Source organism: Platalea leucorodia (genome assembly GCF_965183815.1).
Source record: "Platalea leucorodia genome assembly, chromosome: 1".
Classification (NCBI taxonomy): domain Eukaryota; kingdom Metazoa; phylum Chordata; class Aves; order Pelecaniformes; family Threskiornithidae; genus Platalea; species Platalea leucorodia.
Window position 1 is genome coordinate 82995364 of NC_138823.1, and position 14999 is coordinate 83010362.

The window sequence follows — 14999 nt, forward strand, 5'->3', positions numbered from 1 at the left end:
TAGAAGAAATACAAGAGAGTAAGAGATTGTGGTAGGTAAGAGATTTAAGTGAAGATTTGGGGTTGCAAATACTCTTAAAATAATTACGTGTTTCTTGAGATATATTTCTTGATATTGGCTCACTTATCATTTTCTGAAATAGCATGAGACCTTTGAAAGTAATATTTCCAAATATGGATATGAGACTTTTATGCACTTGAATCATATTTAGAGCCAGCCCCCTTGTTTGGGATGTGTGAATTTAGTGCTCAACTTGTGCCCAGAAAACTGCAGTGAGCAGAACTGCGCATATGATTTCTGCAGAGCTGAATGCCTCTTGGCTTGTGACAGCCAACATCTTAAAGTTTATGAAGCGCAGCTCCCTCTCCCCACCCTCCAAGCAAATGAAGCGCCAGACCCTGGGAGCCAGAGCTGAGGCAGCAGGGCAGAGGCACTCACTCGGTTCCCATTCCTCGATGAGATCTCGTAGGGGAATGCAGGGCTCCATCCACCAGCTAACCTGCTAGTGCAGGAAGGAAAAAAAACCAAACTGAAGTCCTGCACGGTCTGACCATTGCTACTTCACCAGCCAGGAGAACTGATTACAAAAAACCCTCTGGAAAAGCCGGTTATTGTCGGGAGTCTTGGCAGATGTATTCTGTTAACGGCATTAAAATGAATCGATAGCCTCTTACTCAGTTTAAAACGTGGACATCCTGGGGCATGGATGGATTCCACATATGGGCTAATATGGGGGACAGCAAAATGGGTCTCCAGTGCTGATTTGAAACATGGGCTGCTACTGAAATACATTAGTGATGAAAGAACTAACAGAAACTTTCTAGTGGTATTTTTCTTTTTATTTGTGGCTCTGTCTTGAAAAATGAAAACCAATTTTCTGTACTTCTCAAGTTTCCATTACTTTGATAGACTTCTCTCATTTTAATGCTGAAATAGCTTAGTTATACTTTATATTGGTGTCTGCCTGCCTTCTTTGGTTAGAATAAATAATTTTTCAAATAGCAATGGACCGAAACCTCTTTAAACTGAAGGATTGACTCCAAGAGTTCTCCATAAATAGCTTTCTGTGCAGCATGTGGGCCTTGCAAATAAGCTCTTTTCTGTTATATGGTCAGAGTTGAACAAAATTGCAAATTGGCGTACATACAGCCTTGATGGAAGGCTAGTCTACATCAGAAGTAATATAATCTAAGGCAATTGATATGCATTCTGAACTGCAGAAATTGAATTGTGGCTATATGAGGTATTAGTTACATTCGTTGACACGAAATGGAAGTCAGCCCTCAGGTGAGGGGAAGGGAAAGGGACTACATCCAACTCCACAGCTATCCCTGCAAAGTTATTTTTCTTTTGCTTTCATTTTGTGAGTTTAAATTTGATAGCTCTAAGATGGACAGATTTCCTACTGGTACTTAAATGGAAAAGAAAAACAAGCTATTTTATTGAAAGGAGATACGCACCCGATAACCTTTCCTGATTTCTAGTTTTCATTTCATTCCTTCTGCATTGTTTGTTCTTTTCCTTTTTGGGTAGCTGATAGCTTGGAATGGTTCTGGCTGAGTAATTATTAAATCGGATTTCTGCCTTGCTTGGTTTGAACATAAATCTCTTAGTGCAATTCATGGATTGCACTAGCTGCTATCTTTAAATCTTGCCAAATGGACTTGTTAGCCTCCAGTCTTATGTAACCTTCCCTCTAGCAGAGCTGATCAGCCACCCCAATATAACCCGAACCAAAACCAAGGAAAAGAAAAGAGAAAATACAGTGAACAAAGATGTCAGAAGGAAACAGGCAATCAATCTAGATCTGGGAGCCTTGAATCCAAGGTGACGTATCTAACACATGACATAGTATGGCTTATTGCCTGGCAAAACTCTCACTTTGGGATTATTAGAAACACTTTAGATTTTCAAAGTGGATTTCTCAAAGCAAACCATTCTCATCTTGGCACAAAACACAAATAGAGATTGGTTTTATTTTGCAGTCCCCTCTGTCAGCTTGCACCACTGAAGCCAAAAAGCAAACTCTGCCTCTTTCCTCTCAACCATCTCTGGCGCTCTCTGAATTTGTATAGCTTATTACCAAAATGGGGCACTGAAGGAGTGTAATAGACTCCACATGAAAACATTTGTTGATGCATACCTACAGTTCTTCATCTGGGTCAAGAAATACAGCTCTCATTTCTCAAGTTTTGGAGAATATTGCCAGTCTTAATAAAAGATTGCCTAAGACATCCTGGTATTTTGAACAGCCATTAGAGGAGTGTAAATGAATAGTGGTGAAAAAGATGGAGAGAGATATTTGTGAGATAGAAATAGAAATCAGATGCTTAAAGCTCTTTGCTTGCCAGTGATTGTTGTGTACCAGTTCCATGTTATTTTGATAATCCTCCTCCAGTGACTCAAGTGAAACCAGTAAGCCTGGTAGTTTGAATGTGGTGCTTTGTTTAAAACATGGGGTGGGGGGAGAGGGGAAAAAAAGTCAAAATCCAGTATAAACATGCATTCTAAATAAGATCAAACAAGAAGGTCTGGAACATGAGAGTTTCTTTTGTGCTAAATGCATGCTGTATTAAAAAAACATGTATTGTGCTAGTGTGAGAACCAGGAAGTGAGAGTGACCCAAGTGACAAACTTAGCCTAATAGACCAAGCTACAGTCTGGTGGAAAATGTAAATGGCACAAACGGCTGCCCGGGAACATGAATGTAAAAAGTTTTCCAAGATGTTGAGCATTCAGGCTTGCATTTCTCTCATTTCTTTTGAGCATGTCTTTACTACAAGACATTATTGCAACACAGCTCTGAGAAGCTGAGAGCTGATAAGGTGCTGACACCGATACTGTGGTCACGAGGCGGAGTTTTTTGTTAACAACATGAAAAATAGTTGTAATTCAGCCCAAAGTCTTGCAGCGTTTAATTATAGGTAGTTTTGATGTTACGCAAAACATGACTTGACTTGTATACATTGACTTCAGTACAGAATTTTGAGTTTAAAATGAAACTTCGTACACAAGACTAGAAGTCAAAAGGTGTTATTCCAAGGAGAAATGCAGCAGCTCTTCAGGAAGTTGGTGTAAAATACCCTGTAAGTGCTGCTGAGGTGGTAAGTAGCTTTTGTGTTGACTGCTTGAAGGATGTTAAATTCCACCAGAGGCATGATGTGTAAGACTTAAGTGTACTCAGCTTTCTAATGCAATGTTAAACTTGCAGGTATTTTCAGAATAACATTCCAATTATTAATTTAGCTGTCATTAGCAGTTGTGTATTAACTGGAGGATGAAATTGGCTTAATCCTGTGATTCTTGCATATACCTTCATTTCTGAGGAATGCCGTTGCGGTGTTCAGAACCGAGGTTATCGGGAAGGTGGGCACATCACCAGTAACTGAAGCAGCTGCATGTTCTGTGATGGAGATTTGGGAGAAGAGAACTGTGGGTGTTTTTTGAAAATCAACCAGCCTCTTCCAATGTCAAACCTGAAGCTGCGATACTTCCTGGAGCATCAAATGGATCTGCAATCATTTCCTTTTGAAGAAAAATAGAGAAGAGCTATTGCTGCAGCTTAATATAGAGATGAAACAGATAAAAGCAGATAAAGAATGCGTTAACTAGATCCTAAACCTTAAAATAGTTTAATAGTTAGGTAATGGAATAAAGGAGACAACAATAAATACTTCATTTAAATTGGTAATCTTTTGTTTTGCTGCGTAAACTAGATACTGTGTGTTTTGGAAGGAAGCACTTGCAATGTTCTTATGAACACCACAACACACACCGCAGCAGAGAGGGCTGCCTTGGGTGGATGGTGGCTGGCCTTGCTTCTCTGTTGTTTGCTTCCTTTCTGTGGTGCAATTGTGGAGTCCTGTGCTGCAGTCAGAAATGGTGTGCTGCACTCCATGTAGCTTGTATTTGAAAAAGCAAAACAAAACTGAGATTCAGATTTGGTTCATAATTATAAACATGGCTTCACTGCCCGTAGTGAGGGTGTCATGCAAAGAGAAGAAGGAAAATATGTAGTCTAAGGATTGTCATGATATATCATAGGTCTGAGCTGCCTGTTAAGAGTCCTGTTTCTAGCTGTAGGATGTTTTCTTACAGCCAGAGCGTACGCCCAGTGCTTTTCCAGCAAGCAGCACCATGAGTAGGCTAGAGATGGGAAAGAAAAATGCCAAAGAATTTAGCGATCACATTGGAGAATCCATTTTCAAAGTAAAACTGGTAGTTCCAAGATTTCAAAATGAATGTATCAATTTCTTACAGCATACTATTATTTATATGCTAAGGACTGTCTCAAGTTTGACTGAAACTAGTTTGACGAGTTAAATGGGCATTAAAGTAATACAGATGTTTAAAGTGTGGAATATTCAACACATGTAAATGTAGATCCCCATAAATAATTGTCTCCAGTTACAGTTCCCTAGTTAAATACCCTAAAGCCTTTTTTTAAAAGTGAACATGGGTCTCCATGTCCTTGTTAAAGAAACGGCAGGTAAGTTTGCTATTCATGCAAACAGTAACCGAGAACCTTTGCTATTGAAGAAAACATGTACATGAGGATTGTAGAGTAATTTTTTTGGTATAGAAAGGATGAATTTGAAATCTCTTCATGTGTCTCATACTGCATGTTTAATATAAGGCTGCATGTTCTTTGTTCAGGGTGAGGCTAGAGAAATACAAGCTATAGGTGTTAAGCTTGAAAAAATTCCCTTTCCCGGTGTGCAGTCTCTCCAGGAATGCGGTCTTCCCACATCTGCTCTTCACGGGGTTTGTAGTGTGGAGGAAGCTAATGTTTTTGTTGTTTACTAGCATCGGACTTACAGTTTTGGAGTGTCTTTTTTGGAGGCACCCAAAACTGTTCAGGTGTCTGCCAGCCAACTGTATTTGTGGTATTGAGATCCATAGTAGAGCGCTGGAGGGACCATATTTGTACAAAATGTGAATTAGAAGGAAATCATCCCATTATCTAGGCTTTTATCACCTTGCATGTTTTTGTAATTAGACATGGTGGTGGTGTCTTAAGTATTTGAGGGAGGCAAAAAGTGGCTGGCCATAATTGGAATAATATGCGTGGAATCTCGCCTCTCCCTCGTCTCTGCATGTTCCTGGGACCCGAACAGTTTGAAAGATGTGGGTAATAAGCACTTCTGAAATTTGCATCTTTTCCTATTTAGGAGCTTAATTCTAGGATACAGATTCGAAAGCTTTGGCTAGTGTAAAATATTTATTAATCTTCTTCCTGGGGAGTCATGCACAAACCCCAAAGTGATGTGGCAACTTGGAAAGAATAAGGAGGAGGCACATGGTTATATTTTTGGCTTATTCTTTCAGGTTATTTTGAAGCCTGCAGACTGTTTCTACAAGAGGTGTTCTTGTAAAATTAATCTCAGTCTCTGCAAAACAGGTGTTTACAGCAGAGTTTCCCCTTCCAACCCTGTGCCTAACAATAGCGTGATTAAGATCTCAGTCTGGGGCAGGCTGACTTTTGGCTGCATGTGTGTACCTGCACAAGCATGTCTGCAAGCTGCTTTATTATTCAACAAAAGGAACATATGCAGTTAATCTGAATATAGGAGAAATGCCTTAAACATGAGCTGGGTCTCAAGGCTGTAGGAAGGATGGTAGACTGAATGGGACAGATGAGGCAAATAGAAATTGATGGCAGCATTTTTAATTTAAGCAATCAGAGCATTGGATGAACTGAACACAAGGCTGAGCAACACATATATTGCACTGTAAAAATAACCTATTTTATGCTGCTTCTGTGTTGCTCAGTTTTTAATATGGCTTGTGTTTGTGTTATAAACAATGCAAACCAGCCTTGCAGGAGCTGCCAGGGATGAAACTGGAGGCACTGGCAGTTGTATCTATGCTGCTGGGCAATGTAACGTTGTGTTGGGTCACTGAAAAAAACAGGTGTGGCAAAACCAGTGCAATTCTGATTTGAAACCAGCAATAGGAAAGTATCAAATAGTGCTAACACCAAAATGGATCAGCTATGGACAATTGTCTAAGGAGAATAGGGGTGATGTTATTTCTATCCATATTAGCTGGTCTTATAAAAGATGTTCTCTCTGCCTACAAAGCACAGCCTCGCCTGGGGTGAGTAGGGAGTTTGCAGACAGCAGAACATTTCTTCCATGCTGCTTGTTAACTCGGGAAAGCAAGACTGTGTTGGTCCATGTTCTGCTCATGTTTTTTGCAAGATGGCTTTGTAGCTGGAGAGGCTAAAGGCTTCTAACGAACGGCTGAAGGAAATGAGGTGTATTGCATTTGGGAGCACGCTTCTACAGAGAAGCTCGTACAGCACACAGGTCAGTACTTCACATAAGTGGCTTTAATACAGGGTGAAACACACAGAAACTGCATAATGCAGTACATTGGTATATTTGTTTCTGAAGAATCTCCTACAGCTAAAGTAGTGCTGACCAGAGTCAGACTGGGTAGTGGATCTTCAGTCACTATGTGTTTCCAGGGTCTTCAGCTGCACAGTCCTCCAAGTCACGAGGATGTAAGTCAAAAGTCTTCGATAGTTACTTTCAATGTAACCCACAAAATCTTCATCGCTCTTTCATCAAATGGATAAGTTTTATTTTTATTCAGGAATTCTGCCTAGCTAGCTAACATTATTCCACACAGGGCGCAAAGATGAATTACATGTGCAAAGAACTTGTGGTTTCAGGTTGATGCTAATACAAATTGATAGTTTTGGCAAAACCTTTGCCTGTAATGAAACTGCTGATCTTCATTCCTGTGCTGTTCTTGGAAAAAGCGGTTCCTAATTGATGATTTAATATATGCCTCAGAGCTCAAGTATTTCACACGAATCTTAGTAATATCTCAGGTACAATTTTTAATTTTCTCTCAAAATAAGTGTCATGTGATTATTAACTTTTCTGATAACTTGCTATATTAGTAGTAGTTATGCTTCTCAAATGAAGCAGTTAGTCATGTACAAGTTCTTAAATAGCCAGGCACAATTTTATATCAGCCTGCAGTGTGCTTAAATTATTATAACTCTCATAATTGGAGTCTCTTATCAATGATCATAATTTAGATATGTTAACAACAAATGGCCCATATTAAAAAAAACATATCATCCTTCCCATTTTTGTGTGGTATATGGGTCCCTGGGAATTTTAAAATAATATAAAAATTGAAGTTCTTCTTCTATTTTTCTTTTTTTTTTAAAAAAATAAATTTGCATCGCATGTATTCTATTTCTAACCAGAGGAAAGTAGGACTGAGATCTGGCCAAGTATTAAACCCGTAGACTTGTCAAAATTACATCTTAGAGTTCCTTTATTGGTTGCATATTAAAAGAAAACAGGACAGTAACAAAATTGGAATCATCTTATTTTAAAGATCAAAGTTAGAAAATCAGGTGAACACAGTTTCTGTATTTTACATATTCACTATTCTTTTCCTCTATACTCCTTTACTAGATCTTGAGATTCATGAGGCTTTGGAGGAAGGAAAGGAGGCACAGTAGTTTCAGGACTCTGCACAAGCTGAGAGAAGGAGAAAAAAATTACCTGTAGTCCATGAAGAAAACAGCACAGGTGCCAAGCCAAGATGTTCCCAGTTTATTATCGTGTGTTTCACAGCAATAAACACACCGAATTGTTCAGTGTTAAGGACTCGACTTGAACAACCAAGGCATGTGGAGACCACAGGCCACATTTTGTTGTGCGCGTCTAATGAACTAGCATCTTGTTACCTTCGGGTATCTGTAACTGCCATATGAAGGTGGTGTGCTGCTCACAGCCCTGCAGGCGTGGAATCGCATGAAGTGCCAGGCCCCTCGGGGCACAGCTGTGTGCCACCCCCAGCCATCTTTTCGGTAGGGAGAGATGGTCAGGTGTGTGTTTTCTGCTGCCTCCCTTGCACCAGCACCACAACCTGCCTGACTGCAGGACAGCTGGTTCCTGTCACTGCTCTGAAACATAAGGAACACAGAAAAAGAGGGTAGGGTAGGGTAGGAAAGGAGAAAGGAGAAAGGAGAAAGGAGAAAGACAAAGAAAAAGAAGAGAAGAGAAGAGAAGAGAAGAGAAGAGAAGAGAAGAGAAGAGAAGAGAAGAGAAGAGAAGAGAAAGAGAAGGTCACTACTATTAAGGTGTGAAGAGGCTTGAACCTCAGTGAGACCTAGCATTTCTGTTCTGTTAATTCCAAGTAATATCACAGGAAAAGGAAGATGTGTGAGGGTAATTGAGAAAGAACAGAAAAACGTAGCTTTGTTGCTAAAAGACAAGGGTAGGGAGTCTAATTCTGTCTAGGGGTATGCTACAGACATCTTCTAACGTTAACCTGGTAAACTGATTGACCTGGGCTGGTGAGATAGGAATGTCTGTGTGTGTGTGTGTGTGTGTGTAAAGGGAAGCATGAAATTGTACTGCATATTTTGAGAAGTAGTAAGTTCTTTTTTTTTTTTCTTTCATAAAAGTTGCAGAAAATCTTTTGAAAATTGTGTCTGGAAGTTCCTATATATGTCCATTTATGAAAAATTGCATTTTTTTTTTTTAAAACAGAGGTGTAGGGTGAATCAATGAGGTACAGAGATGCAATGGTTTCTTCAAGATCTTTTTATTCATTTTGAGCAGCTGGGGGGTGGGGCAGTTTCTGGGATTGGTATTTCCTTTGGTTTGGAGAGTTGAAACCCTGCCTTGGGTGGGATCTGAATTTTACAGCTCTTGTCTGCAGGCGATGTGAGATAACTCATGCCTGGGAACAGGCTTGTGCAAGGGCTACTTTGGCCTGACCCACTGCACGTGCCTACATTGTGCTGAAGGCTGTGGGATTTCAGAAGATACCTGTTGTCTTCCTGAACTGGTTTTTCTGGAGGTGGACTGACCTCCCCACACTTTGCATGAAGTGGAATGGGAGCTTTGGAAGTTTAGCTTTGGCAATCAGACTATGGCAATTTACAGGTGATATCTGTGGTTTTGTCCTTTCCCGATGCACTGTTCTCTGTACTGAGAATGAGGATGATAGCAAGTCCATTCCTGTAATATCTTTAGAAATTTATATGTACATAAGAAATCTACTTGGGCAGACAAATCTTTACTGACAGGAGAGAGAGATACTAAGAGTCTAATTCTAGGGACTTTTTCATTATAGAAGCACAATTTGAAATATAAAACTTGGAAATAACGTTTCCTTTCCTGAACTGTACAAATGTATGCTGCCGGTGTTCCAAGGATTCATCTCCACCAGATCAGCTCAGTCTTCAAGTGTAAAATCTAAAATGTTCTGTGAGTTCTTCTTCCTGCTGTAGTATGATCTTATGGACATTAACTCTTTTTTTGACACTGTTATCCCAGGAAATCCTGCTTATCATGAATATTCAATTTTCAAAGTGCTTAAGCATGCTCTAGGTGACCTGTAGACATGATATTTTGTAATACGAATATAGTCAGCTTATTTTTTCTATACAGTAAGAAAGATACCTGTGCAAGCTCTCCAGTTCTCTTCCTGCTTTCTGCAGGAGAATGGAAACTTCAGGACAAGCACAATGAACAGCAGCTCTTAGAAACTGAAGAAATCCTTGCTCCTGTTGTAGAAGTCCTCCATAGTGGTCTCTGGATCGGTTTCTTCTTCCATGAGAAGAGCAATGCAGTCAAAGAATACTGAGCATGCTGAGAAGCTGATGAAGTCTATTATAACTTGGAAGTGTTATATTCAACCTTGCTCTTCTGATGCACTGGTCTGCCAACTGGTTCATCAAAGTTCCCTGAAAATAATTAATATATTGCAACTTCTTACATAAAATCTGCTTCTAGACTGTCTCTCTCTAGACCCTTTTCTGTCTGGTAGTGAAGAGGCACAGCCATCAAATGCTTTGCCATTTTACAGGAATGGTGTTCAGCACCAAAATTTTCAAGGATCTGCCTTCTGGATGTGGTTTGCGCTCAGGTGGTAGTTGCTAGAGCTAGTTCAGAACCACTATGTGTCAATGGTAGTGCAAATAAGTGAAGCTATACTGGGTATGGTAAATAGTTGTAGGCAATTTTTTTTCTGGGTTTGTCATTCACAAGGTGGATGCAATGGCTGTGGGGGTTAGGAAGAGGCAGGGGAAGTGGGAGAGGCTGAGCAATGGAGCCAGGGCCATCAGACTCACTGGGACAGGCAGGCTATCTCCTTTTTGTTAGACTTTAGTCCTTTGGTGGGGAGGAGCAAAAAGCTCTGTACTCTTGCAAGTGTTAATATGTAGGTAGTAATACAGAGTGTATTTAACACTGTATGAATACATACCTCAATGACTTCATGGACTTTGCTGTCTGATTCACTTGTGAGACATTTCCCTGAGATTCACTTTCATGTGGCACCAGGCAGAATTATCCCTGCAAGAATATCCAGTACAGTCAGAGATGGTTAAGTGGCTTGATCTACATGCTACGTTTGTTCCAGGTATAGTTGGTTGTAATTTTAAAATACTTTTTAAGGTCTGCTTTGTGTCTGCTGCACCCTGAGACTCTGCACTGGACAGTTCAGAGCTGTGCTTCAGGCACAGTTAAGGTGGGACAGGGACTAGATCAGCATGAGGCAGCAGAGCATGTGGGGGCTGTTTCTGGAGAACGTGACAGGGGACCTCAGCTATGTTATCAGGAGGCTGGGGAGAGGAGGAGGAGTATTTGTAATTCAGATACAGGGGGAAAGGAACATCATAGCATTGCTGACTGCAGGGCTGGGCGATGACCCTCGTGATTGCTGTGCTTTTGCCTGATAGCCTAGCATAGCTATAACAATGATGATCTAGGTGGCTTTTAAATAGGGAGATGTAAGATTCAGTGTCACAAGAAGTGAATCTATTCTGTTATAAAGTAGTTGAAACTATGCTGGAAGGTGGCAGTCCATTTGTAACTACAAATATTTACTAATAGAGCATAATGATAGTCTCTGAACCTCTTCCCCATCTTCTGCTCCAGTATCTTGAGCCAGCTGGCTGTGATGCAAATTGAGACACAGCAATTTCACAGTATACCTCCGAGCAAAGACAGTGCATGTTTCTTTTCATAGTTCGGGAGCACATTTCTCATATGCATGCTTCTCTGCTTATTAAAGGTCCTTTGGCCTATGCGTTCTGTAGCTAGCTGTATCTGAGGTTTAAAAGCTTTTTCTGGAAGAAAATATAAATTGTGGTGAGTTACTGTTATCCATGAAATAGCAAAATCTGGAAAAATACAGAAGACACAGCAAATGAAATTAGGCTCACAGTGTCTGGGCTTTTCCGGGAAACAAATACAGGCTTAATTAGGGATTGCAAATTGGGATACACACATGACTTCAGTATAAATCTCTGATCCTTCTGACTTGCAAAAGCCCTTTCAAAGTTTTTAGTTGTAACTGTACATAAAAAATAAGCTGGAGCAATATTTATGGAGTATCAAGAAGCTTGTAAATTTGTCAGATAAATGAATGACAATAGGATGCCCTAAATACCTAAAAAGCTGGTATCGTCTCTGCCATGAAGGTAGAGATTAGATTGCTCAACTCCGGCTCTGTGGAAGTTAATCCTTTTATTGCCGTTCCCCATAAAATTTCAGACAACAAAGTAGTGTTTTAGTAACATTAGGTTACCATTTTGCAGGGCTGTGTGCTAACCCTTCAACAGTATTTGCAAATTGTTATTCTTCTTGAGCACTGAAATCAGAAAAGTCTCTGCTGACGATAATATCTCATTTTTGCCCAAGACGTGGAAAGTCTGCTGTTGGGCTGTGCCTGTGCCTTGTATCTATGGTAGCAGAAAATCTACTGAGAGACAGCTAGTTCTTAGTGATATTAAAAATTATTTTGAGCACTCCAATGATTTTTAATGATTTGTATCCACAATTTTGGCAAGTGTGTGAAAAATACAGGGCCTATGAGACTACATAACTTCACAAACCAGAAAATTAGAATTATTCAGCTCCCTCAGAGAAATTCTTAAATGAAACATTTGTTTGACAGTATTATGAAAAAAATCACCTTCTGTACTATTTTCAAATGGTACAAAACTAGGAAATTTTTTTCTTATCCTTTCATTGAGTGTGAATGATATATTTAATACCAGAAGTGTATTTTTTAGGCAATCATAGTGATTTTCATGTTCATTAATGACACAATATATCTGTGTCTCCTCCTGTTTTAATAGACAAAGTTTGCTTTGAAATACTGTGGAAAATTTTGTATATTCTTAGTTGAGACTCCCACACGAAGGTTATATAAATACTGATATGGTTACATACATGCTGAACTTCCTTTAAATAACTGAACTCTGTAACTGATCACTTGTCATGCTTGCAAACTGTGAGCAGAGGCTACAAAGCATGCACCCCTCTTTTCCCCCCCTATTTTTTTTGCGTCGTGTCACGTACTACATGTAAGCCTGCATTCAGAAGCACCCATATTTGCTTCTGTTGTCTTACTGAGTGGTCACAGGCTTGCTGTGTTTTGGGCTTTGCATTTCCCATCTGGCTGCGGGGGGCTGTGAGGCGCCGCCATGTGTGGGAATGCAGGGGCTCGTGGTTGGTGATCCCTGCGGGAGCGATTTCTGCAGGGTGGGAAGGGGCTGGGTGGGGGCTCTGTGCACGGGGATGTCCCCGCTCAGGAGCTGCTCCTACTTCTGGGGCTGCTGGAGCGTGGTGCCCACATCCCCCTAGCACATGCTCCTGGCCTCCGGGTACCATCAGCCCTGCACATAGGCTGTATATTCAGTGGGAGCTGGCTCTGTAGGTAACAAGTGGTGAGTGGAGTGAGTAGATGCAGTCTTCTGTTTTAGGAACAACATCAGCCTTCTCGCTGACTCTAGGCCTGCTTTGATCCTTCCAAACCTTAATGCAAAGCTTGTCCATAGCCTTTGCTAGAGTGATAGTGGACTTTGTGTTAACCAGGGGTGGATGTCAAGATTGACAGTCAAATTCAGTTTGTGCCCAACCTATGTTTTTTTTCTACTTCCACCCTTTATATCCCTTTCTCAGGACACAAGAGATGGTGATGTATGTTAGTCCTCCATCATCTTGTTCCTCCCTCCCCTCCCTCCCCCCTGAAAAGTAACCAGGGTTAGAGGGGTTCAGAGAAGGACTGTTCATAAGGGGATGTGGCGGAAGCGGGTTTGCTGACTGAAATGCTGCAGGGCTGAGCGGAACGTAAGCTCAGCGGCAGTGGTGCTCAGCGGCCGCAGTGCGTGCAGCTGATAAAGTCTGACCAAACCTGTTGTAGTCTTCTTTTCAGGAGCCAGCATCAATTTTTCTCCTGTGCCTCAGTTGATCTGGTTTTGATTCTCTTGGTGATAACTGCTGGGCTTTGGGTAACCACCTCCTTCTCTTTTCCGTTATAGAGCTCCAACATGGGAGGCAAACTGAGCAAGAAGAAGAAGGGGTACAGTGTCAATGATGAAAAAGCTAAAGACAAAGACAAGAAGGCTGAAGGAGCAGCAACTGAGGAAGAGGAGACTCCAAAGGAGGCTGAGGATGCCCAGCAGACCACAGAGACCACAGAAGTGAAGGAGAACAACAAGGAGGAAAAGGGCGAAAAGGATACTCAGGTCGCTGCCAATAAGACGGAAGAAAAAGAAGGGGAGAAGGAGAAAACAGTGACCCAGGAAGAAACCCAGAAACCAGAACCAGAGAAGTCAGAGTCTGTTGTCGATGCGAAAGTAGAGCCACAGAAGAACACTGAACAGGCACCCAAGCAAGAGGAGCCGACTGCAGCCTCTGCTCCCGCTGCCAGTAGCGAAGCACCCAAAACTTCTGAGCCTAGCAATGATGCAAAAGCTTCCCAGCCTTCAGAAGCCACAGCTCCCAGTAAAGCAGATGACAAGAGCAAAGAGGAAGGGGAAGCCAAAAAGACTGAGGCTCCCGCAGCGCCTGCAGCCCAAGAAACTAAAAGTGAAGTGGCCCCAGCTTCAGACTCAAAACCTAGCAGCAGCGAGGCTGCGCCTTCTTCCAAGGAGACCGCGGCAGCAACAGCGGCACCTAGTTCCACTGCTAAGGCCTCGGACCCTGCAGCCCCACCAGAGGAAGCGAAACCTTCTGAAGTTCCAGCGACTAATTCGGATCAAACCATAGCAGTGCAAGATTAAATTGGACAGCCTGTTGAAACAACCACTTAAAACAACCTGTGTCTTTTTTTTATTTTTTCAGCTATACTAACTCGTTTCAGGTCTGAAATAACAAATATGTATTGCCCAGAAAGAAAAGGAGAAAAAAAAAAAAGAAAAAATGAAAAGGATGTCCCATCAAGTTGGGAGGGAGGGAGGGGGGAGAATCCAAATAGTATTTTTGTGGGGAAATATCTAATATACTTTCTGCCAGCTTGACACAAGTCCTGGATTTAAAAAAAAAGTAAAATAAATGGATGTCTGAAAGTACAGCACATCTTTTGTATCTGAACTGCTGTAAATGCACTCCACCAATGTATCAAAATCTTCTTTTTGTTCTGTAATGGGGTTTGGGAGTGATGCGTTTGATTCTGCCCACTGGGTTTGTGCCAAGGCAATCAGATCTTTATGAAAGCAGTATTTTCTGTGGTTTTTTTATTTACAGCCTTTCTTATTTTGATATTTTTTTTATGCAGTGGATGAATGCCAACTTTCAGACAAAACCCACTTAGCTGTCCACATATTTCTCAATGCCAATCCTCCAATTCTTCCTCTCCAAATATTTTTTGGGAGTAAAAAGCATTCTCATCCTACTTAGCCTACCTAGATTTCTCATGACGAGTTAATGCATGTCCGTGGTTGGGTGCACCTGTAGTTCTGTTTATTGGTCAGTGGAAATGAAAAAGTCTGCGTTCATTGCAGTTCCAGTTTCTCTTCCATTCTGTGTCACAGACACCAACACACACTCATTGGAAAACAAAAGAAAAAACAAAATGTACAATGGATGCATTGAAATTATATGTAATTGTATAAATGGTGCAACAGTAATAAAAGTTAAATAATTTAAAAAATACAAAAGTGTAAAGACTGATTAAATCTTCACTTTTACCCCTTGGGAGCTCGGTGAAGGAGATCCTTACACTCA

General features: G+C 41.0%; 1 protein-coding gene across 2 annotated transcripts in view; it reads left to right on the top strand.

The window, feature by feature from the left end:
• Positions 1–14226, top strand: part of BASP1 (brain abundant membrane attached signal protein 1) — a 51426-nt gene extending 37200 nt beyond the window's left edge. For both annotated transcript variants that reach the window (XM_082308732.1, XM_082308731.1), the window contains exon 2: positions 13313–14226. In XM_082308732.1, the coding sequence (XP_082164858.1) occupies positions 13322–14056 (735 nt within the window). In that variant the 5' untranslated portion in view covers positions 13313–13321 and the 3' untranslated portion in view covers positions 14057–14226. The remainder of the gene's footprint in view (positions 1–13312) is intronic.
• Positions 14227–14999: the final 773 nt, after the last annotated feature.